This window comes from Gorilla gorilla, chromosome 2, assembly GCF_029281585.2.
Source record: "Gorilla gorilla gorilla isolate KB3781 chromosome 2, NHGRI_mGorGor1-v2.1_pri, whole genome shotgun sequence".
Taxonomy (NCBI): domain Eukaryota; kingdom Metazoa; phylum Chordata; class Mammalia; order Primates; family Hominidae; genus Gorilla; species Gorilla gorilla.
Genome location: NC_086017.1, coordinates 199605159 through 199631800, shown reverse-complemented (window position 1 = coordinate 199631800; position 26642 = coordinate 199605159). Strand labels below are relative to the sequence as shown.

General features: G+C 38.2%; 1 protein-coding gene across 14 annotated transcripts in view; it reads right to left on the bottom strand.

Annotated features, from left to right (window-relative positions):
• Positions 1 to 26642, bottom strand: part of LPP (LIM domain containing preferred translocation partner in lipoma) — a 741548-nt gene that overhangs the window by 346746 nt on the left and 368160 nt on the right. For all 14 annotated transcript variants that reach the window (XM_055381176.2, XM_063704451.1, XM_019023948.4 and 11 more), the window contains one exon: positions 18794 to 18916. In XM_055381176.2, coding sequence (XP_055237151.1) covers positions 18794 to 18916 — 123 coding nt within the window. The remainder of the gene's footprint in view (positions 1 to 18793; positions 18917 to 26642) is intronic.

Below are 26642 nucleotides of genomic sequence, written 5' to 3'. Positions count from 1 at the left end.
ATATAAAAAAATTAAAAACCACCTAAGCAAGGAAGCTGATCAATCTCCCACTGAACCTTCAGATACAAGTGCAGACTGAGTCAAAACCTTGATTGCAGCCTTGTGAGAGACCAAGAAGTTGGTGGTCCAGCTAAGCTATACACAGATTCCTGTCTCACCAAGAACAAAGAGAAAATATGCGTTTTCAGCTGCTTGGTTTTTAAGCAATTTGTTGCATGGCAAAAAGAACAAATACTTCTTACTGTGCACTAATAGGGAGATGCTCTGAAAATCACTAAAGGGAAAGACTCGCTAAAAATATAAAAGCCTCTCCACCCCTCAATCCCCCAATCCGCCAACATCTCTATCCCAGGGGATTAAAGGCAGGACATGGCCTCTTCTATTTCCGATCATACTAACAGAAACGTAAGCCCTAAGAAATTGAGAGTCCTAGTGAAGACCAGTCACATCCTAAAGGAAAGACATGTCAGAGCTTCACTGCAACAGGCTGAATTGCAAAGAGCAGTCAGACCTGAGGCATGAAAAGAAAAATATCTTAGCAGAATAGAGATAGATAAAAGGGGATACTCTGTTCGGACTTCTTCATCAAGGTGAAGGTCATCTTCTGAAACTTCCTTTTAATGCTGAGAACACAGACATTGAGAGTGGAAGGCATGCGAAAAGACTAGATTTCGATCTATGTACAAATGTACCTGAGGCTTCAAGAAAGGAGCTGACTTACCTAACACAACCTGCTTGTTACACAACTGGGAAGAGGACCCATTGCTCTTGGCTCAACTCAACTCCCTTTTCCAAGTCAAACGTCAAAAACAAAAACAAAAACAAAAAATAATGCATTTCAGGCAAAACAGCAACTCACTTACTTCATTCTTAATACATGTGGTGTGTAGGATGTCTTGCATAAAAGGATGTTATGAGAAAAATTCATAATATATGTTTATGTTTGTGACCACATCTCACATATACAAAAGTGTTTAGATGCATAAATGGCTAAATGACAGGCTTCTTAATTGTTTACTTTAAAAAGCAAGAGACTAGAAAAGAAAAAATAATCACAGGAGGGAAATAAAAGGATTCTGTGCACAAGGCGAGTAGTTCACAGTGCACTATTTCCTTCCTGAAAACAGTTAGAAAAGTCAATATTTATCATAGCTGAGAGAGAGAAGGATGTGCCTATCATAAAACAGATGATGTTTAACAAGATATTGTGTGTGATAACTGGGATGAGAATGCAAAATAATCTTTATATAGCACTTTATAGTTCACAAAGCACTTTAATGTACAATGTGTCATTTACTTCTCACAATATCATATATGATAAGCAGAGGAGGTATTAATATCATGGACAAAGAATATGAGGTTCAGAGATATCAAACAGTTGACGTTCATGTTTCTAGGTATGGCAGAACTGAATTCGGAATTCTGGTTTTCCAGACTTAATAGTTCTTTCAAGAATTGCAGATGCAAGTGTATTATAAATTTGTTGGGAGATTTTAAGTTTTCTCACCACAAAAAATAAATATGTGAGGTAATGCAAATTTTTATTAGTCTGATTTGGCCATTTCACAATGTATACATATATCAAACATCATGTTCGACACCATAAATCTATACAATTTTTATTTGTTTTGGTTTTTGTGTGTGTGTGTGTGAAGGAGTTTCGCTCTTGTCACCTAGGCTAGAGTGCAGTGGTGCAATCTCAGCTCACTGCAACATCCACCTCCTGAGTTCAAGCAATTCTCCTGCCTCAGCCTCCTAAGTAGCTGGGATTACAGGTGCCCGCCACCATGCACAGCTAATTTTTGTATTTTTAGTGGAAAGAGGATTTCACCATGTTGGCCAATCTGGTCTTGGACTCCTGACCTCAGGTGATCCGCCCTTCCCAGCTTCCCAAAGTGCTGGGATTACAGGCATATTTAATATCAATAAACATAAATTTACAATTTTGAAAGAAAGAATGGCAGGTACAAATCTTTACTTTTTTTTTTTTAAAGGGCATCTTCCAGATTCTGTCAATGTACTATGTATGCAGGGAAAGATCCTTCTCTAGGTTACGGTTTTTCCTTCTCTAGAAAAAAGACATAAAACTAGCATCCACTTTTGACACTAGAGCAAGCCTTAAGGGTGTGCAGCTATAGAAATAAGAGAACAGAGGAAGACAGTGCTGCTTACAAACATGTGACTGACAAGAAGCTTTAAAGGGTTCACAAAGTGTGGTCCACACCAGACCAACATTTGAAATACAAATTATTGAGCCTCACTCCAGCCCTACTGAATTGAAAACATAAGGTAGAGCCCAGTAATGGCATTTAACAAGCCCTCCGAGTCAATCATATGAACAATAAACTTAACTATTGCTTTACATGCTTTAGCGTCTGGGTAGGTGAAGCATGACAAGAATAACTTACATCAATAGGCCAATGATAGGTTTAGTAAATTGTGACAAATTAATAATCTATGAGTCATAATTTTTGCATTTAAGTGAAGGTTGTTCACTTATCAGAGGAATTATCTTGTTAACCACAGAAACATTCTAGCAATCAACATGTCTTTCAGATGGTAGGACAAGACCATTATGGCTCTAGCTCTAGCTTTTGGCTCCATGCATTAGAAACCAAAGGGGCTGGGCAAAGCACAAGAACAGAGAGATGTCCTCAGATATCATAAGTAAGATGCCCAGCTGAAAAGAGGTAGATAATCTATTTCAGAGAGTTGGATGGGACATCATGGGCCAAATTTATAAATCAATCTTCTTATATAAAAGCAGTAACTCAGACAATTTAAGAATAAGCACGCAGCTAACAATAAGATCTTCTAATGCATATGGTGCTAAATATGTCAAACACTGTTTCAAGTGCTTTATACATGGAAACTCATTTAGTCCTCATTACAATCCTGGGAGATAGATACTATAATTGTCTTCATTATAGAGATAAAAGAACTGAGGCACAAAAAGTTTAAGTGACATCCCAGGCCACATATTTAGAGTCAGGGGAGTGTGGTCCCAAAATCCATAATTTTAATTACTATAATATATCCTAAACTCTATGAAATTAGTTCCAAATTATCCTGAGCACAATGAGTTTGGGTTCACATTATCTTGAACAACATGAACTTGGTCTTTAAATTTGTGAATACTTCCTTATGTTTGCATATAACAAATCCATATAATTGGGTTGTATATCATCAACTCCCACCAAATGTTAAAACAAAATTTTCTATAGTGAAATAACAAAAGCAAAGAAAGAAATATCAATATAGTTTTTCTTTAATACGGGGCAAAAATAATACCAACTCAAAGACAGAATGGGCATGAGAGATCATCTAATTCCACAAGTCCAGTTTGCAAACCAACTGAAAGAAGCCCAGATTGAAAGAAACTCAGAGACTTCTCAGTGTTCACCAAAATTCTACTGATACCCACAGGGGCCAGGTCATGTTCCAAGGTCATTGGAGGTTCTTGTCAGTAACAACTTTAACAAATGAAACATCTATACCAGGTATCACAGCAAATTGTGCAAAGTCATGATTGAGGCTGAGCAGTTTGCTTTAGGCACAGAAATAATCAATTTAAGGGCCTGGAACAGAATGAAGGTCTTCTGTTCTTCCTTCCAAGTTTTATATGAGGAAACAGAAGACTCCAAGAATGAGAGTTCTTGGAGTTCTGTAACCAACAATGGGAGTACCATGAAATCCTAGCATCATTCAAATGAGTTCCCATCTGTTGCCTAAATTCCTTTCCCAGAATTACTGCCAAGATTCATTTGATAATGATGTTGGTGGTGAGACCAACAGTAATAACTGTTTATTATGTACAAGATATTGTATTTTCACATTAAACACACACTTATTCTTCCTTGTGGTCCTCACGTCAACTCTGAAATGTGTTATCAACTCAGAACACTGAGACTTAAAGAGTGTGAATAATTCACCTTGTAAATACCAGAGTGTCATTTCAAATGCTCCAATGAAGGAAAACTTGCTCTCTTCTCAGGCAGCCTAAGTTGTACTTCAGCTGCCATTACTTTTAGAAAAATATTGACCTTACATTGCTGACTGCCTTCCTCAGTTCCTAGATACGGGTTTTCATTCTGCTTTCTCAAGCTACACGAGAGTCGGATTCTTCCTGCAAATACTCCCTATCCACCAAACAGCTTCTGTGATCATCCAGGTAGATTTCTTCCTTTTCCCATTCAATAAGCACCCTCCATGTGCTTCTTTCTTACCATGTACACTTAAGTACTATAACTGTTAGATTGCATTTTTCCCCAATAGACTGTAAGCTTATTCAGGGTGGAGGCCACTCCCAATGCCATCTGTGTATTCTAGGCAAATTATTCAATACAGAGCCTTTTAAAACAAATTTTTTAGTTAAGACATGATTCACATACCATAAAATATGCCCTTTAAAAATGCACAATTTAGTGATTCTTAGTATATTCAAAGAATTGTGCAGCAAATTCCAGAATACTTTAATCATATTTCCAAAAGAAATCCTGTACCCATTAGTAGCCACTCTGTATTGTCCCCTCCCCCTGGCCACTGGCAACCACTAATCTTTCTGGGTCTCTGGATTTGCCCATTCATATAAATGGAATCATAAACTGTGGTCGCTTTTGTCTGGTTTCTTTCATATAGCATAATGTTTCCCAGGTTCATCCATATCGTAGCACGTTGCAGAGCTTCGTTCCTTTTTATGGCTGAGTAATATTCAATTGTATGGATACACCACATTTTGTTTATCCATTCACCAACTGATAGATATTTAGGTTGTTCCCACTTTTAGGCTATTATGAATCATGTTGCTATGAACATCTCTATATAGGTCTTTGTGTGGTCATATATTTTAATTCCCTTGGATACATAAATAGAAATATAATTGCTTGGTCATGTGGTAACTATGACCAATTTTGAAGAATTGACAGATTGTTTCCAAAAGGGCTATGCCATTTTACAATCCACCAGCAATGTATGATGTTTTCAATTTCTCTACCACATTGCCAACACATGTTGTCTTTTTTTATTATAGCCACCTTAGTGAGCGTGAAGTGATATCTCGTTGTGGTTTGACTTGCATTTCCTTGATCAATAAATATGTCCAGCATCTTTTCCTAGGCATATTATCCACTTGTATATCCTTAGGGAAATGTCTATTCAGATACTTTGTTTCTTACTTAATTGGGCTGTCTTTTTCTTAATGAATTGTAAGAATCTTAATATATTCCAGATATAAGCCCCTTAACAGATACATGATTTGTAAATTCCATGGATTGTTTGTTCACTTTCTTGATGGTGTCATTTGAAGCACAAATTTGGTTAATTCTGATGAAGTCCAACTCATCTATTTTTTCTTTAGTTGTTTGTGCTTTGATGTCATGTTTAAGAAACCACTGACTAACCCAATTTCATGAACCTCACTTCTATATTTTCTTCTACAAGTTGTATAGTTTTATCCTTTACATCTGTGTCTTACACTATGAGGTAGGGAGTCCAGCTTTACTCTTTGTAGATATCTGGTGGTTCCAGCATCATTTGTTGAGAAAACTATTTTTTCCCTGTTTGAATGTCACAACACCCTGTTGAAAATCAATTGTCCATAAACATAATGGTTTATTTCTGGACTCTCAATTCTACTCCATTGATCTTTATGTATATCTTAGGCCAATATCACACTGCTTGATTGCTGTCATTTGAAAGAAAGTTTTGAAACTAGGAAGTGTGTGTCGGAAACTTCCTCATCTTTTTCAAGATGATTTTGGCAATTCTGGGTCTCTTGAACATCCGTGAATTTAAGGATGTTTGTCAATTCTTACAAAGAAGCCAGCTTAGATTCTGATAGGGATTGCTTTGCATCTATATATCAAATTGAGGAGTACCCCACTTAACAATATTACATCTTGCAACTAATCAACAGAAGATGTTTTTCCATAGATTTAGGGCTTCTTTAATATCTTTGAACAAATCGACAGAGACTTTGTATTCAATTAGTAATCAGTGAATAAAGGAATAAATGAGTGAATAAGCCAAAAACACAAATAAAAAGGAGCATCCAAATGGCTCTTAGAAATACATACACAATGGCCACTGTCTTGAATCCCATCTCACTTCTCAGAAAGCCACTGTTAATTAGTCACAACTTTCAAAATACTGATTTCAGCCCTTTTTTACATAACTTTTGTCATAAAATCTATTGTTTCTTTTTCTTTTGCCCATGTGATATGATCAATAATGCTAGAAAGGCAATGGCCCTGAAAGATACATCTCTATCCACTCTTCCTTCAGAAGGCACTCAAGGAAACACGTGCTAGCACAGCTGCAAACAGACCGCTCTGATTTTCCTGTCTTTCCTTCCTTCCTGGTTGGGAGATCTCATTCACAAGTGACTGTAGATCAACAAAGTTAAACATCATAATTTTAGCTATGCTAGACTAGACGATGGGAGAAAAAGCTCTAAAATTAATATTACATAGAATATTAAGTCATCCAGGTTGCTGTTTATAAAAATTGTTTCCTGGCTTGGACTGCCTTGGTAAGCATCAAGTTAACATAAGTTGGCCATTTGGGAAATAAAACATAACTCTGTGTTGGCTGGGTGATGGAGAGAGCCAAGAAGAAGATTCCTGAATAGTAAGAAGCTTAGCACCTCTACCAGCATCTAAGAAGTAACATTTTTCAGCATTTTCATATAAGCAGTACAACATCAAGATGAAATTAGAAAGAGTTCAAGACACTTCACAAACGATTTACTTTATGGGTTCATATATCTGACTATACAGGCTTCGAGCTTTATTGTTTCTTCAACTTGTTTCTTAAAAGGAACAAGTAAATATTATATCTTTTTAACCCACTTTAAATCTTATATTTTATTTACACCAGCAGAATATGCTACTTTAATGGACCCATTGTTTACCATCAATATAGGCAAAGAATCCATTTAAAATTCAATACTCTCTTTTTAAAATTGTCCGAAGTTTAGATATATTTTTAAGATGTTTATAGGCAAATATATGTGTATGGACACAAAGTTTATTTCCATTTAAAAAGCATGACTCAGATTTAGACAATTAATTGGTTTTGAAATGCTTTATAATTGGCCTATATTTATCACATTTCAAATACTGGGTCAAGAAGTATCAGAAATAAATTTGTAAAGGAAGGAAGAGGTGAATCTTAGAGGCTTCTTTTAATGAAGCAGAGCTTCCTGGCAGTAAACGCAAAAAATTCATGTAACATGGCCGGGTGCAGTGGCTCACGCCTGTAATCCCAGCACTCTGGGAGGCCGAGGCGGGCAGATCACCTGAGGTCAGGAGTTCGAGGCCACCCTGATCAACATGGAGAAAACCTGTCTCTACTAAAAACACAAAAATTAGCCAGGCGTGGTGGCACATCCCTGTAATCCCAGTTATTCAGGAGGCTGAGGTGGGAGAATTGCTTGAACCCGGGAGGCAGTGGTTGCGGTGAGATGAGATCATGCCATTGCACTCCAGCCTGGGCAACAAGAGCGAAACTCCGTATCAAAAAAAAAAAAAAAAAATTCATGTAATAATTATACAGGTGTTTTTGTTGATGTTGTTGTTTTCTGAAAAAAGGAAGCATATATCAGTACATTAGGTAAGTAACTTCTTTCCTGTCACTGAATATAAGGAATTTATCATATTGGTCTTTATTTAGGAAATAGTAACATAATAGTCCTCTGTTTTCTTCAGTTCTTAAGGGGCTTATATCTGGAATATATTAAGATTCTTACAATTAATTAAGAAAAAGACAGCCCAATTAAGTAAGAAACAAGAGAATATAGAAGAAGACTTGATATTTCTTTCTTATGGTATCTCAACAGTAACAGAATTGATATAATATTGAATTATACCTCATGATAACATCATCTTCTTAACAAAATACATTGTCATGAAGTGACATAAGGCAATATAAGAGTATAGCTGAAAATTTTGGATGAAACATTGGTTACCATTAGGTTGCTCTTATAAAAAAATATTCACTTCGGCCACACTTATTTTTCTTAATGCAAATACACGTTCTTTATTTTAAAAAAATCACAAAGCAGCTATAACTTTGTCATGTGCTAACTCTATATCTATTACAGATTGGCTTTTTTAGCATATTTCTAGAATGGAAATGTAAAGATTTGAAGACAATATTTATTTATTCAGCAAAAATAAATTAGTATGCCTCTCATGTGCCAGAAAACAAATGATAACCTTGCCTCAGGGACTTCACAGTCTGGTACTCATCACAATTATTTCTTTGTTATTCAAACCGAAGTCATTTTATACCTATCTACTGTTCCTGTAAGGTATACTCCGTTACGTAAAACTTCCAAAATTTTTACTTTACATTGAAATATTTGTGACTCAATACAATGAAACATAATTCGATCCCCTTCTGCAGTCTGGAACCTCAACATGACCCCATAACTTAGGTGCATATTGGAGTGTGAGTGCAGGACCCAAAGCAGAGAGACCAAAATGCGCAAATGGTTCTGTCCGCATTTGTAAATGAAAACTGTAACTGCTGGCTCAACAGCAACACGTGCTCACTTTGTATATTTCATTTCAATAGTTCCAGCTTATAGATTCATAAGGAAATATGTATGTTCAAATTATGCAACATAAACTATAGTTTTGTCTTTATAATTAATATACCCACTGAAAGGCAGTGTTTAACTTTACTGGTAATTTTTCCATAGTGTGAAGAACCTTAGCAGTTACATTCCAATGTGATATTTTGTGTGGAGGGCAAACCAGTTACTCACCATGAAAAACTGTGATATGTAGGATGAGTTATTAACCACCTCCAACCTTCTGTCTAGAGATCATCCTTATTATCACTATACTCTAGTTTGGCTATAAAGTATATAAAGAAGTAGATGTCAAAATGGACAAAACAATGACTACAAATTATCTGAGACACGGCTTTTTCTCTTAAAACACAACAATCCTACATATTTGCTGTGGTTATATCTAGTCATCTTGAGTTAAAAAAAAATAGCTAGACTTGTGTTTTCTTGTTTATTTGCTTTTTAAATCAGAAAAGAAAAGAAAGGAACTATGGGGTTTCATACTAACACTACCACCAAAATAGATATTTAAACAGTGGGAGAGGAAGAAAGAAACAGAGAAACCAGTCCTAACAAGAACACTCTTTAATTTTGCAAATGTGATGTGTGCTTCTGCATAGACATAGGACTAATTATTTCCACTGAGATACTGTTGTAAAATAGAGAAACTCAACAGGCAGCTTTGTTCGTTTCTTTTCAAACCAATGTTGGATTGAGTGATTCAGTGTAATGTAACATAATCATCTCGGAGCCAAGGACTCATCAAGGTCAAACAAACAAATCACAGTTAAAGGCTACCACAAGGACCATGGCTAGAGAACCACAGAAGACAACCCCCTCCCATGCTTTAGCTGAATGAACACCCCATGGCACTCAGCAGCTATCTGCTCAGCTGCCCTCCCCTATCCCCACTAGGAGCTAAGATACATTCAGAGCCAGCTCTTACACTGGGACAAGTGAAATGAATATTTTTGGGCAAAAGCTTTGTAGAGGTGCAATGCAAGGTAGGTTTTTAGGCTAAATTTCCACTCTGAAAATGTTACATTTTCATGGCACTCAAAACAAAATTTATTTAAAGCTAACGTTGATTATGCTTATTACATATGACAGAAACACATCATCTTCTAAAAAAATGATGAGGTATAAATGTTATTGAAATGCAATTATATACCATCTAAAAATTAATTGCCTGTCATAAACGTCATGGCACGCAACTCTGAGTCAGCTAACCACTCCTCCACCCCCAAATCATTGTTATTTAACTGTTGAAGTTTTCTGGCGGGTACAGGCTAATTCAAAACAACACAGATCCTCTAAGTAAAACATGGGCATTGTGAAGAATAAGATCCCTTTCTCTTTTAAAATGGTGTTTCGCAAATTTTATTTTACTGTATTCCACTTAACATCACATACCAGAGGTTTCTACAAGGTTTCAACTTTTACCATAGCTCTCAAAGAAAGTTATTATTAAGCAGACAATGCCAATACATAGACAAATCTATTTCTCAGCAAATCATGAAAAGCTCCTAAATTTTTCCTAAGAGAATATAGGAGGAGGAAGATGCCACTATCCACACCTATTTTCTTTTTCAACAGAGTATTTATTACCCAGTTCCTGTCTCAAGTCCCAAGCAGCCTTGCCAGAAACAGCAAAGTTTCTAGTCGGCAGGGACAGTCTATGTCTCATCACACAGTATCAGCATGTTGTAGCTTTCATCTCCCAGTAGCCTACATGTTTGGCTTGCATTGAATAATATGAAGCATTAAACATTTTAATTACTAATTAATCTCCCCTGCAGCTCCTCATGGTGTTTGCAAGCTAGAACACAGAACACATGAGAAGGGAAGATCCAGGGCACCACAAGACTCCACCCTGATTACACTGCACCCAAGCCCTCAGACCACATGAATTCTTATAAAAAGCTCTAAATACAACACACATATACCTGAAATAATTTCTCAGGTTGCCTCATACATTATTGCTCTATGAAAGGAACCCAGTGTGGGAGTGCTGGGACTGCAGCTAACGATGTGTCCATATGACCACACAGCATTTCAGTACTCAGTTTCCAAATAGACTAAGAAGTTAGAATAGTTTTCAAAGCGAGGAATTAAATATATCGTTTATAGGATGAACAGCATTCAGAAAGGACCAGCCCCCAACCTTCAAAGGCCTGAAGTTTTAAAACAAACTCCAGACACAAGCTAACAATCCCAAAATGAAATGGGAATGACTATGTGAGCTGTTGCTTTGAGCCATCATCTTATTTCTTGTAGCTTGAGAATACTATTATATCTTTTGAAAAGGGGGAATGGAGTGTAGTTACCCTGCCCATTTTTGAAATAACAAAAAGGAAGCACAAACTGGTAACGTGGACAGGTTCACACAAATGGAGCTCCTTTCAGAGAGGGGACCTCAGGGAATCAAGAAGCCAATGCTCTTCCCGTTGGCAAACTTGGAGACGAGGCTATCAAACTATGCCCCACCCTATTCTTACTTTCAAAATATCTCCAAATTTTTCATATTAGTTGAAGAAGAAAAACTCACCTCTTTCCTCTATGCTACTCACAGAACACTTCACTTCTATTGATTGATTGATTGATTGATTGAGACAGAGTTTTGCTCTGTTGCACAGGCTGGAGTGCAGTGGCACAATCTCGGCTCACTGCAACCTCTGTCTCCTGGGTTCAAGCAATTCTCCTGCCTCAGCCTCTCGAGTTGCTGGGACTACAGGTGCATGCCACCACCCCCAGATAAGTTTTGTTTGTTTGTTTGTTTGTTTGTTTGTTTTTAGTAGAGCTGGGGTTTCGCCATGTTTACCAGGCTGGTCTCAAACTCCTGACCTCAAGCAATCAACCTGCCTCAGCCTCCCAAAGTGCTGGGATTCCAGGTGTGAGATACCATGCCTGGACAGAACACTTTACTTCTGGCACTAAATGTGAGGGTTTTTTTCATACATCAACCAATTCTATGGTATCAGATGGGTGGTTTATGACTCAATTCAGTTCTGACACTGAACTCCAAACCTGGAGTTACTATTGCAGATCCCACAGGTTAAGGGTTCAAGTCCCACAGGACTGTTTCCACTTCATATGTCAATCACAAGCTGCGGTGGTGGGGCAGAGTAGGGGTGGTCACCAGTTACCCAGACTTCTGTCTGATTTGACTACAAATTGGGGTTTGCCATTATCCCCTTCCCAAGTTTGATAATACGCTGGAATTACTCATGAAACTCAGGGAAATGCTTACTTACATTTACTAGTTTATTATAGAGGATATGATAAAGGATAAAGATGGACAGGCAGATGATGAAGTGCACAGGGCTAGATCCAAAAGGGTCCTGGGTATAGGAGTTTCTGTTACCATAGAGTTGGGGTATGCCACCCTCCTGGCATAAAGATGTGCTTAACAACCTGAAACCTCTCTGTACTTCGGGGATTTTTATACAGACTTCAAAACATTCAAAACATAGGCATGATTTGTTATTCATTCAATCTCTAGCCCCTTTCTCATCCCCAGAGGATGAGAGGTGGAGATTAAACTTCCAAGCTTCAAATCATTGCTTGGTCATTCTGGTAAACAGCCAAAATCCAGGAGCCCACCCAGAGTTGCCTCATCAAAACAATAGATATTTCCATCACTCAGGAAATTCCACAGAATTCAGTAGCTCTGAGTCGGGAACCAAGGTCAATAACAAAATAATGTTAGAACAAAAGATGCTACCAGCACCCCTATCACCTAGGAAATTATAAGGATTTACAAACACTGATTCACAAACTGGAGTAGAAAAATATATTTATATATTATTTCTTATTATTTCACAGTATCACACTAGTCTAAATGAGGATAGTGAAAGCCCATTTAATCAATTCAAAAGCAACTTGATTCAAAAATTACTAAATCTCCAGCTACCATGAAATATTAACGTAAGACAATTTATTTGAAAAGTGTTCCAAGTCACTTAGTCATCAGCTCCAATCCTACCAAACTTACTTGGGGAAAAAAAGACAGCCCTGTACTAGAAACTAGAAGATGAATACTGTACCCTAACTCTGATAAAAGAAGGTGCACAAAAGTCATTAGTTCATGATTGATCTCTTGTCTTCTAAGAAATAGAATTTCGTTCCAACCCCTGCATAGCTTCTAGAGGCTAAGCTGTACTTATACTAACAAATCATGCCTACCTAATGGGTTGGGTTTAGATATATACTAGCTTAAAGATGTTACAACGTCATAAGTTTTCTGTTTACCATTGAAGTATGTCTTTGATATGCCTAATTCTTTGTTATGTGTTTGAGACATATTTTAAAGAAGACGCCATAAAAGAAAGACTTTTTGGAATAAACCAATTGTGATACTAAAGGAAACCAAACTCTCCCCTAGTTGTGGTTATCATCAAGCTGGGCCTTTGTGTCATGGTTCGGGGAAAATACAAAGAATCACTGAAACTGTCTCTAAATGAGCCTCCTTGAGTGTGTTCTTTCCCTCTCTGGGCAAAAGCTTTCCATCTGTAAAGTAAGAGTTTGGCTAAGTGACCTGGAAGGCCCACTAAAGCTCTGATATTCTATGATCACATTTTGTCTGCAATTCACTCCAGGATCACCTCTGAACTTTTCACATCTGTTCTTCTAAAACTACTCCCTGACAAACACATTTAAAATGTTGAGAAATTTTGGTTTCAAACACTAATGTAATTTAATTGCATAAATCCATGCAGCATCAGGGAGGATTTTTTTATAAAGTAGCTGTAAGCTAAAGTCATTACCCCAAAATCACTGCAGCCAGTAACACTGTTGCTATCCCCCCGTAAATTTCTCTTTCTAACTATGAAAGCCCTTGGGCATCAAAAGGGCTACTTAGGTACTACTAAGTAAGTTTGAGTTTTTCAGCAGTAATCCCATTTACACTTTACATACCCTATTAGACAAACTTATTCTTCAAATAATATTCACTTTCCACTTTTCTTGCACCTTGAATCCCATGCCCTTCCCGTAACACTTTAAGCCAAGTTAGCTCAAATACTGCCTGCTCTATGCAGTCCTCTCTGACACTGAAAGATATAAGGTACAATGTTGGTATTCCTGTATTTTATCTCCCAATAATTTTGACACATGGTGATTTACGTGACAATTTAAGTAGCACATTGAAGCCCTTCTCCTGTGTCCCTTTGGGTTACTTACGGGCTTATCTCTTCTGTAAGATTAAATATCACTCTAAAGGAAAGACCTGTTGATACTAACCTTTAAATCTCCAGTGACTGATCCAGAGGAGGATCTCATCAAATGTTAGGTGAATGAATCAATGAATCAATGAATATGTGGAATTAAGCCAAATTTCCAGAATCAATATAGGGATTAGTAAGTGAACATAACTAAAGTCAGAACATTTGGGAGTGGAAAATACTCCCTAGAATAAAAGGAAGAAAATGCTTTAGCAAAACCTATTTTCAAGAGCTCACATTTTTCAGACTTGTTTTGAGAATGGAGCTCCTTGGAACCTCTTACCATATAAACATTCCACATATATATCATTTTTCCTAGACCATGAGTCAAAGCAGCCTTCCAAAGATGATAGAGACATGGATTCAAAAAAGCTTACAACACATGTTTGACTAATGAGAAATCACAGACCTACTAGCCTATTTTAAGTAGTCAGGTGATTCTATAGGTTTTGAAATTTGCTTTGAACAAAAATAGAAACATCAATGTTGGACATTAATGGTCTACATTTCTAGGACTTTTCAAGTACCTTTCAATTATAACACAACACCGTCTACTACAGACATCATCTTCTCTTGGCACATACTTTTAATATTTTAAGTGTGTGATTATTGTTCTCACAGCCTATAATTATGTTAACCAATAAATATTAACACATCTAATTCAGTTCCACCAGAGGGAAGATAATTCAAAAGGATGAGATATATCTCCCAATTAACTCTTGCTTTGTTAAATCATAGTAATAGAAAAAATTAGAATGGATCATCCTTCAATTTCTGAATGGAACAGGCACATCGAAAGTGTGTTTTACCATAATTATGAACTTATTCTACTTAATGGCTATTACAATTAATTTTTTTTGACCTTCTGAATGTTTTTCTTTTTATGGGAAAGCCACATTCAAGGGACAGTGTCACTCAGATGACTGATGCCAGCTTTCATCGATGGTAAAATCATTACGAAAACAAAGACAAAACCTGACACCCTCAATCTGGTGTTTAGAACTTAAAATCAAGCACAAGCCAAAATTCAAAGTCCAGTTGTGCTCACGCAGTGCTCAAACATATGGCCAAGGAGAAACCATTAATCTTCTTGGTGAGTCTTAGTTTCATCATCCCTGAAAGAAGCACATCACGCACATCTCAGAATTGAGATATCTATATCTCACTCAAGTGAGAATATATGTGAAAGTGCTTCACAATCAGTACTGTCCAAATATCAGTGATGATGAATTTGTGTGCTCAGAAAGATTCCTCAGACAAAACGTAGCTGCAGAATAAACCTATTAAAATGCAATGGTTTATGAGAGGCATGTATAGACACAGCCTTCAAGAATGAAGGTTGTATTAAACAATAGACCTCAAAGCATGATCTCCTCAGTGTCTATTAGGTTATAAGGATTTAGGGGAGGAAAAAAAAGATTCAAATGAAAAGTCCGTTTAAAAAAAAAGCGGGAGAGGGGGTGGCGGTAGGGGCAGGGCATGGTGGCTCATGCCTGTAACCCCAGCACTTTGGGAGGCCGAAGTGGGTCAGTCATGAGGTCAGGAGATTGAGACCATCCTTGCCAACATAGTGAAACCCCATCTCTACTAAAAATACAAAAAATTAGCTGGGCATGGTGGCACACACCTGTAAGTTTGGCTAAATGACCTGGAAGGCCCACTAAAGCTCTGATACTCTATGCTCACATTTTAGATGCAATTCACTACAGGAATATGTCTGAACTTTTCACATCTGTTATTCTAAAACTACTCCCTGACAAACACTTTTAAAATGTTTAGAAATTTTAGTTTCAAATATTAAGGTAGTTCAATTGCATAAATCCATGCAGTGTCATGGAGGATTTTTTATAAAGTAGATGTAAGCTAAAGTCATTACCCCAAATTTACTGCAGCCAGAAACACTGTTGCTATCCTCCCTAAATTTGGGAGGCTGAGGCAGGAGAATGGCTTGAACCCAGGAGGCGGAGGTTGCAGCGAGCCGAGATCACACCACTGCACTCCAGCCTGGGCGACAGAGTGAAAACCCATTACAAAAAAAAAAAAAAAAGGAAAGGGAGCACAAAAAAGCATTTGGGCATGACACTGCTGAGTCCAGTGGCAAAGTCAGTGGCCTTCCTGTCTTCAGATATGAGATGAGATTTGGGGCATTTGCTTGGGTGGAATAAAAAAAAATTGCTGAACATCAAGCAATGGTCAGAAAGTATGAAGAGTGGCTTGCTGGAGAACATTTTTCTGACCTGGGCTCATTTCCTGCATCATTCTAGAGTTGGTCTTATTTCCTATGTTCCTTTTTCAGAATGAATTTTAGATTTCCCTGATTGAGAACCTTCAAATAATCCCATTATCTACAAAAGACAGATTAAAATCATAATCTGGCATTTAAACCTGTCTACACACTGTCTGTAGGAAACTACCAGACTTATATTCTCTCTCTCTTTTTTTTTTTTTTTTTTTTTTTTTTTTTCAGATGGAGGCTCCCTCTGTCCCCAGGCTGGAGCGCAGTGGCGCGATCTTGGCTCACTGAAACCTCCACCTCCCGGGTTCAAACGATTCTCCTGCCTCAGCCTCCCGAATAGATGGGACTACAGGCGGGTGCCACCACGCACAGCTATTTTTTGTATTTTTAGTAGAGATGGGGTTTCACCATGTTGGCCAGGCTGGTCCCAGACCTATATTCTACTACAAGCCTTCAAAGGCTTCATCTGCAGCCATCTGGTTGCTTACAGATCTCTAAAGGCAGTGTTGGTGCTTGCAGCCCTGTGGCTCAGGCTACTCCCTGCTGCTGTCTCAAATGATACAATTCCACTCACCCCTCCAGATGAAAATGCAAGTCTTTTGATAAGAATTATCGGACTGTGTCACCTTCAGAAGAATATATCACTATCTTCTTTGTGCTCCTGCAGTATAGGCCATATCCTCACATATAACATTACAGGCTATTAGAAGATTACAGTGGAGTCCTATTTCTCTTCCTCTCAACTATCCACTTTTTTGCCTCATCGGTTCCCCCAGAAGACCAAAGTGCCTTCTACAGATGAATTCAGTACACATTTACAGGGACAAAGTATATTTTTACTGCTTACAGGACGGATAGAGCCAAGAGCAGGGTCAGTGAGGAAGAGTTAAGTGGTAGTATATTTTGCCATGAATCCCACATGGCTAACAATTCCATTATATGTTTAGAAAAGGTACAGGGAATGTATCTAAAGAAGACAACAGCTACGCACAGTGGCTCACGCCTGTAATCCCAGTACTTTGGGAGGCCAAGGCGGGCAGATAGTTTGAGGTCAGGAGTTCCAGACAAGCCTGGCCAACATGGTGAAACTCCATCTCTACTAAAATACAAAAATTAGCTGGGCGTGGTGGCAGGCACCTGGAATCCCAGCTACTTGGGAGGCTGAGGCAGAATTGCTTGAACTCAGGAGGTGGAGGTTTCAGTGAGCTGAGATTGCGCCACTGCATTCCAGCCTCGGCAACAGAGAGAGACTCCATCTCATAAAAGAAAAAAAAAAGAAGAAGAAGAAAGTGCTGCCACCTTATGAGCAGTTAAGTATTGAAATAACAGACAGCAGAGAAACAAGACTGGTTCTTAATTTAAGAAAGGAACCACTGTAAATACAGAAGCTGCCACTCAAGAATTGGAGTGAGGCTCAGAGGCTCTATGCACTCTCACTTAGTCAAGCAAATGTCACGCAAGAGTCAAACAGCACAGTGACAATACTGCTTGTCCAACGTTTGCAACTACAGTTCTGATGGCTGTCTTCTGAGGAATTGGAAGCCCTGAAACAGATTTGCCACAACCCTTTCAAGACTTTAGAGAGGCAGGGAATGATCACTAGCAGTGGAAGATCAGCTTCTGGAATGCAGATATTAAGTGAAAATGCTGAAAAATAGCCAAGCTCCAAAGTAGGCAAAAGTAAAAAAATAAAAAAGCAAAGAAAAACTAACAAGGCACCATTTGCACTTATAAAACACAGATTAATTGCAATCATCAAATTCTAGTGAACTTGAGGAGAAACTGATATATTCAAACTAACTGGTGGTACCAGTATAAACTATTCACAACCTTAGGAAAGAAAAGTAAATAAAGTGGTCACATTCATCAACGTAGCAACCCCACTCCTAGAAATCTGAGGCCAGGAAATAACCCCAAAGAAAATATACACAAATATGTCCCTTGTAGCATTATTTAAAACCATGACAAAAATAATGAAAATCACCTTAATATCCAACAAAGCTAATTTCCTTGCAAAAGACACAGCCCTTCACCTTAACCTTACATAGCCAAGCTAAGTCATATTTGTGAAAACTATAACAACACGTAACAAAATATCCATATACACAAAGCTGTAAGAAGAGCAAGGAAATGGAATAAGAGATTTACTTTTTTATGTAACATTTTTGTATGATGTTGTGTTATTTTTAAAGAAAGTACTCAAAGAGTCAATTTAAGAAATTTCTGCCAGTTGACTAATATATGTTGATATTAAATAAAAAGGCAACTTAAATCATTGACTCTAAGAAGATCAAGAAAGAATAAAAGGGCCGGGCATGGTGGCTCAGGCCTGTAATCCCAGCACTTTGGGAGGCTGAGACAGGCGGATCATGAGGTCAGGAGTTCGGGACCAGCCTGACCAACATGGTGAAACCTGGTCTCTACTAAAAATACAAAAATTAGCCAGCTGTGGTGGCTGGCGCCTGTAATCCCAGCTACTCAGGAGGCTGATGCAGGAGAATTGCTTGAACCCGGGAGGCAGAGGTTGCAGTGAGACAAGATTGCGCCTTCGCACTCCGGCCTGGGTGACAGAGCAAGACTCCATCAAAAAAAAAAAAGAGAAAGAAAGAAAGAGAGAGAGGAAGGAAGGAAGGAAGGAAGGAAGCAAGGAAGCAAGGAAGGAAGGAAGGGGAAAAGAGCTCTCAGGTACAGCATGTTCTTTCTGATAAGAGTAGAATATCTGGGAATGACTGTGTGGAGACGATTGTGGGCTGCACTAACCTGTGGAGGCCGAGGCTTATAGGGGGAGCTGCACTCAAGGTCAGCCAAGATGCTGGTCAAGGAGTCAATCTCAGCATCCAGGCTGGAGCGCCTCTCCTCAAGTGTCTTGCCTCCGGGATTCCCCTGTTGGAAGCAACACAGACATGTTAATAAAGGAAATTTCCCTTGATATCATTATAAGTTCAAATTTCTCAAGTTATAATGTGGCTTTGTCCAAGTTTTTCTGCACCTCTTTTTTTTTTTAATTAAGCTTTCATAAAATCTCAGTGAGGTAGGCTGAGATAGAATTATCACTTTATGACAGATATGAAAACTGAAAAATAAAAGATGATTTTTCTCAGGTCACACACTTATTTAGCAGTTTTGTCGTTGTTGTTGTTGTTGTTGTTGTTTAAAATAAGTATACAAGTAAAGGAAAATAAATGTCTCCATTCCTGCGCTTAAACAACAGAACCAGCTGAAGAGAGTTCACAAGCACTTGGTGTTTAGACACCACTGCCTAGAATAATATTTATTGGAGTAGCAAGGAGCAGGGAAGGAACACTGACATTCCAGAAAGAGGAATCAGCACTTGAAGACATTGGAGCATGCCAGTGCTTGGAAGTCTCAGGTCCAGGGGGTATTAGGTATGCATGTATGTGAGAGATGGCAAGACCCAAGAGATGCACCTAGAACATGAACTGGAAAGAGACCTCTTAGGGTTCTGCCAAGGGGCTGCAGGGGAAGCGTGTGGCAGTGAGCATGGACAATGAAGTCAGGATCTCCGGATTTCCTATGTCAGAGCCTCGTATTACCTGCAGTCAGAATCAACAGGAGAGTAAGGACAATAACATCGACACAGGGTGTTTCCAGGAATTATGATAAGGTTTGGGAAAAAGAAGCAAAGAATCTGTCTAGAGTTAAAAGCAAGGACGTATAAAGTGAGATGACCCTAGTATTTGGAGGCAGGGTGAAGTAAAAAAATAATCTTTTAAAGTGACAATTTAATAATGATCATATATGAATATGGAAGAAGCTCTTAAAACTTCATTAAGAGACCAAAGTGTATCTTCAGCAAGACTCAATGGCGATACAATAGTGGAAAGTTATAATAATCTAATGAATTTTATTGGACTTGTCTAAGGACGTAAAATATCAAGAGAGTATCTAGTGTCTGCAAGAGTTTAGAAAAAGCATTAACCAACCAAGAAACTAGAATATCTTCAGTAACAACAACAAGTAGCGTGCCATGACAGGCTAGCACTAAATCTTATAACCCTTGAAGTCAATCTGTCGTTTTAGTGAGTATGTTGAAGCAAGCGTAAAGGGTAATGGCCTGTGAAGACCATTGGTTCCATACGCCCTAGTAGCTTACTCACCAAACCACCTTACCTGAGTCTTGGAGCTTATTTAACTATCTGTGTAAAAGAAACATAAAGGGATCTGGTGTTTTGGTCATTCTTTTGGGAACTTAGTCAGCTTGAGTTAATCCTTCCTGGGCCTGATCTCTCTCAAGCACAGTAACATCAACTGTCTATGAAGTTGTGGCCCAGGTCCTTGGAGCCAAACCTACTTTAAGAGGCAGTTGGCTTCCTTGTTTGTGAGCCCTCTTTAAACATGGATTTCAGGACGGGCGCGGTGGCTCATGCCTGTAATCTCAGCAGGTTTCGAGGCCGAGGCGGGTGGATTATCTGAGGCCAGGAGTTCAAGACCAGCCTGGCCAACATGGTGAAACCCGTATCTACTAAAAATACAAAAATTAGCTCGGCGTGGTGGCAGGCCCCTGTAATCCCAGATACTTGGGAGGTTGAGGCAGGAGAATAGCTTGAGCCCTAGAGGCGGAGGTTGCAGTGAGCCAAGATCGTACCACTGCACTCCAGCCTACATGACAGAGCGAGACTCTGTCTCAAACATACATACATATATATATACATACACACACACATATATATACACATATATATGTCTCAAACATATACATACACACATACACACACGTACACACACATACACACACACACACATATATATATTTCACATTATCTAAAACAGCCACCTTATGATTTTCTCCTTCTGGATGTATTATTATGACCCCTCTACATCATGTCATGTTATTCCCCTACCCTTTTAAATCTATTTTTTAATAATATCTACCACCATGTGTATTTTTCTGTTTATTTTCAGTCTCTCCCCTAGAACATATAAGCTTCATGAGAAGCTTTGTCTGTTTTGTTCCTGTTTCCTTGGACTCTCTTTCAAGACCTAGCCCAAATAAGTGTTCAGTAAGTATTTTTGAATAAATAAATCAGTGAATAATGACAGACTGTGACACAGGCAGTAACCTTTCTCATAGCACTATCTTTTGGGTAAACACAGTTAGAAGTACAACAGTAAGCAGTGGATACTCTAGAATTTGATATAAAAAGGGAACCAAAGAGGTTCAGTGTCCATCTGTGTGTGTACACACATGCTCACACTGGTAAGTATGTGTGTATCATCAAGCTGGACGGCCCAGATTTGAAGGCTAGCCTTGTGAAATTGAGAGATTTTCTTCAACTCTCTTGTCATAGCCAAAAATAGAAAAAGAGTGACATGACAGGTTGGTTGAAATTTAGACTTTTCTGAGTCTGAATTTCCAGTCTGATTAAACTGTTTAAGGCCAGCAGGTCTGTATACTGGAAACAGATGTTTTCAAGGTGCTAATCCCTCTATCAGAGGAGATTTCATGTTTATCTCAAAGGGCAGTAATAACTATGAAACAGTGTGGTATTATTAAGAAAAATTCCATTTAACATTTAAAATTCATGTGAACATTCTGGGTAATGGGGGTCCTGGTACAAGGAAAGGCAGGACATTATTGTTATGGAATGCAACTAAAAACTGAGTAAAGTTGATCCTCTTGTGCGTAGATATAAAATATTATAGTAGACATAAATTTGGTAAGTGTATTTCCGCATACTCTTAGATAGTCCAATATATTGGCAAGGGTGGTAGAGTGTTGTCTGCTTAAATCTTTCCCCGGGCCACAGTTTTCTCATCTATAAAATGAAGAGAATATCACATGTTCTACCTAAGCCAGGGTGGTGTTATAAGATTTAGATAAGAAAATGGATGGGAAAATACTCTGTAAGTTGTAAAGTGCTATAATTATGATGATTTTCCTAAATAGCATTAATTATAGCAACCAGTAACTATAAATTAATATGAATAATACAGCTATTGTTAATTATTCTTCTTCTTGAGGGAAGCATCATTCATTAAGTGTTCCCTTGGGGTATTAGTAAAGAGACAGGATTTAATCAGGTCTTCTACATCTGTACTTTACTGAAGCAGAAAGTACATCAACTGCCTATGCCTGAAGTCACTGCAATATCTAACCACTGAGACTCAACAAGTCACAGAATTACCCTGAACTACACAATAAAATAAGTAATTATGATATGCAACCAGTCTGTGCTTGTAAGACATCAATTAGTTTCCAGGGTCCTTATTCTCCCTACCCTCTAAGTTCAGACTGCTCCCTATTTTCAGTTTCTCAAATTAGGTTGATGCAATTTATCACAAGTTGCAGTCTAACGCTGTGTGATTTTGCACAAAAACCGGATAACAGGGGAGCGCGGGGTGAGAGGGGGGAAGACTGTGCAAATACTGTAGTAGCTTTACTCCTACATTTCAATCCCATTATGAATTAGAATAGGCCTTTTTTTCACTCTTGAGTCTCAATTTTATATCTCAGTTCAAATAACTGTTGTCCTGCCCAAGTCCTGCCACGAATCTGTAGATATTCATTTACCTTTCGATTTAGGGGATCTTGCTACTCTCAATCCCTTATAGTAGATACCAGGATCCAAAGTCCTATAACCAAGCAACAGAATCCTATAGACTTACCAACATGTCTTCCTCCTAACTCCCTATCCTTGTAGCTGTGCTAGTTACCTGACTGGTAAATGACCTTCCCAACGCCAGCAACAAGGAAGATTCTCCTGACTAATGCTTTTTCTAGTTACCACCACAAACTTTTATAAAGTAGTTAATGTAATTATAACAATCCCCACACTCTTTAACCATCACTAGAGAGATTTCAAAGATTACATCGTCTTAGTCTGTGTTCTGCCAAGAAAAAACAATGCCTGCGAGAAAAGCTCGCATGTAGGCCATTTATTTTGGGAATCAATTCCGAGAAACAGTACCGAGGGACTAGAAGGAGTTAAGCAGAGAAGGAAGGAGATATGGTTTGGCTGAGTCTCCACCCAAATTTCATCTTGAATTGTAGTTCTCATAATCCCCATGTGTTGTGGGCAGGACCGTGTGGGAGATAATTGAATCACGGGGGCATTTTCCCCCATACTGTTCTCCTGGTTGTGAATAAGTCTCACAAGTCTCATAAGTTAAATGGACGCAGAGAAGGCCCGGCACAGAAAGTGACTGAAAGGTGTTGCTGTTGAAGCCAAGTGCTACCAGGTCACACCTGTGCAGAGCTGATCGCTGTAGCAGCTGCTGGTACACGAAGGTGAGAGGGGAAGATGCGAGGTGGGGCACCAAAGGTGTCTACTGACAGCATCCCTTTACCAAGGACCACAAAAATCCTATGAATAAACCATTCGAACATGTTATTTTTATATTTATTTTTATGCATTATCTAAATACATATGTGATAAAAAGCTCACCAAACCACAGTTGGGACTTATTATGACTTGACAAATCATAGTAAGTGCTGCCAGCAGAATTATAGGATGATGACTCCCCCACTGTAAGTACATAAAGACAGTCCAATAAATAGCCCAGAACCAAAACGTACAGCGTGTGAATGAAATAAACTTAGGCCATTATCAAGAGTCTGATTTTGAATGGGTCATATTTTAGGCCAACTATCACTAACCCACTAACTACAGGTGATAGACGAGGAGTACCAGCAATTGGTTATGAAAGAGCATTCATTTGTATTTATTTACTTTTTCATTCTTTATATCCAAAAAATTTAAATTCACAGAGAAGTTGAACAACTATTAAAATAAACTCCACTCACCCATCCTTCACCCAGATTCATCAGTGGCCACCATTTCATCACACTAGCTTTCTGTCTACATAAATTAGATTTGCTGTTGCAGTTGAACCATCTGGAAGATGTTGCAAAACCACCCCCCGACATCCCCCATATGCACCTCAGTTTGCATCTCCTAAGAATTTCTAATTTTTTCAAAACCATTCTCACACTGGAGGAATTTAACATAGAAACAGTATTATCTAATATCACCCATACTCACATTTCACTAGTGGTGCCAGTAGTGTTCTTTTATCTACTGTTAATTTCCACCCCAAATCCAAGGATCACATCATAAAATGATATGTCTTTTTATTCTCTTTTAATTTAGAACAGGCTCCTAGCTGATTTTTGATTTTTATAAAGCCAACTTTTAAAATAAGTCTGGTCAGGTGTCTTATAAAAAGTCCAACCAATCTGATTTTTCTTGATGACTGGATTCAGATTAAATAAGTCAGGCAGGAATATCACATGCGTGAGGTCACATCCCTTCTGCTGCATCCCATCAGGAAGCTCATGGGTCAGTTTGGCCCATGCTTGGTGATGCTGAGTTTGATGACTCGATTAAGGTAGTGTGTACCAGATTTCACCATTTTAAGCATGACTGCATCATTTTTAAATTAAAAATAATCTGTGAGGTGATACTTTGGGGCACTGTGAGTATTCTACTAGTCAAAAATCTTTCACCCACCCAGTGGTTTTAGTGTCCATAGATGATCTTTGCCTGAACTAATTATGGCCTTAATGATTGTGAAACGGGATGAAAATAAACATATCTTGCCTAATACGTTAATGATTTATTTGTTCAGTATTCATTTCGGTTTCAAGGTAGGGGAGCAGGACTGACTGAAAAGTTCTGTGCTATGAAAAAAAAACCAGAAACTTAATCATCAAGTAAAAACTGTTACATAGGAAAATCTTATCCAGGATATTAAAGGAAACAAAAGGCCAAGGGGAATGGTCTATTTAATTAAGAAACAGTCTCCACCCTTGGATGTTTATATACTAGAATTAGATCCAATGCCCAGCGTCATACTCAAAACATACATGACCATGAACTAATCTTCAACAACCTTCAGAATCTCTGAGGTAGACAACCATACTGACACATTACAGATTGTGAGTTCAAAAAGCTGGAATTTGAATGTGACTGCTCAATTACAGACCTGAGAAAGTAACCACATAATCCTATTTTTTCAATTGTGCTTCACAGAGCTCAAGGGATGTCTTACCACTGATCCCATATGGAAAACAAAGGGGTTCCCAGACCTTACCCAAGCTTGAGCTTCCTTTTGTGATTAATTAGAAAAGCTTTCCCTGTTAACTTAGGAATATAAAAATATCTTAATTTAGTAAAACCTAAGAGGCTAATAATACAAAAATTACATTACGGTTACATACAACTTTTCTTTTCAATGGTAGTTTCATTTAAATTTAATAATACAACAGGAATTTCACTGTATTTTTTTTCTATTATGGTCAGTAATGTTTATTACTCTCTTCTTTCTAATATCAGTGGGGGAAAATGGTGATAACTAAAGGAATTCTGAAAGTGTGTGCTTTTTAAGTAACAAAACACACTATGTTTGTTAGTCTGTTTTGCATTGCTATAATGCAAAACCTGAAGCTGGGTAATTTATAAAGAGAAGAGGTTTATTTGGCTCATGGTTCCGCAGGCTGTACAGGAAGCATGGAGCTGGCATCTGCTTCTGGTGAGGGCCTCAGAAAGCGTTTACTCATGGAGGAAGGTAATGGGAGGCAGCGTGTCATATAGTGAGAGAGAGCGGAAGAGAGAGCAAGGAGAGGTGCCATACTCTTTTAAACAATCAGCTGTCCTATGAACTAACAGAGAATTCACTCTGTATGACCAGTACCATGGGGAGGTCACTGATACAGTTTTGCTCTGTGTCCCTATCCAAATCTCATCTTAAATTGTACTCCCATAACTCCCCGTGTTATGGGAAGGAACAAGGGGGAGATAATTTGAATCTTGGGGGCAGTTTCCTCCATACTGTTCTCATGGTAGTGAATAAGTTTCACGAGATCTGATGGTTTTATCAGGGGTTTCTGCTTTGCAGCACCCTCATTTTCTCTTACCACCACCATGTAAGAAGTGCCCTTCACCTCCTACCATGATTCTGAGGCCTCCCCAGCCATGTGGAACTATAAGTCCAATTAAACCTCTTTTTCTTCCCAGATTCGGGGATGTCTTTATTAGTAGTGTGAAAACAGACTCATACAGGCACCAAGCCATTCATGAGGGACCTAAACACCTCCCACTAGGCCACATCTAAATATTGGGGATTAAATTTCAACATGAGATTTGGAGGGGAGAGATATCCAAACTATTTCTATCTAGTTTCTCTTGAAAGTGTAATCGTTTTGTTGTAAGTTAGATCAATCTTTTTTCCATCATCTGTCTTTGATGAAACTGGGGAAACAATCAATATTTATTTGTCTATAATCATTTGTATTAAGTAATTTCCTCAAAGCATCCCTAATAAAAAAGAATACTGGTGAAAGCTTTGGAGTCAGGCTGTAACACCTGGATCTCCCAATTGCTAGCTTTGTGACCTTCAACAATTCACCTGAGCTCTCGGGTCCCTCATGCAGTTGTACAAATTAAATAGGTTCATGTATGTCAAGTAATATTCACATAATAAGCATTCAATAAATGCTAGTTATTTAATTGTTACTTTGACAATAGTCTCAAAATAAATGCTTCTGTTAATAGTCAGGCAATTGAGTATGTGACTTTATAAAGTACTTTGATCAAAAGTAAAACTAAGTTACTGAGAGGCTTCAGTAGATGGGGCTTCTATGCATCTG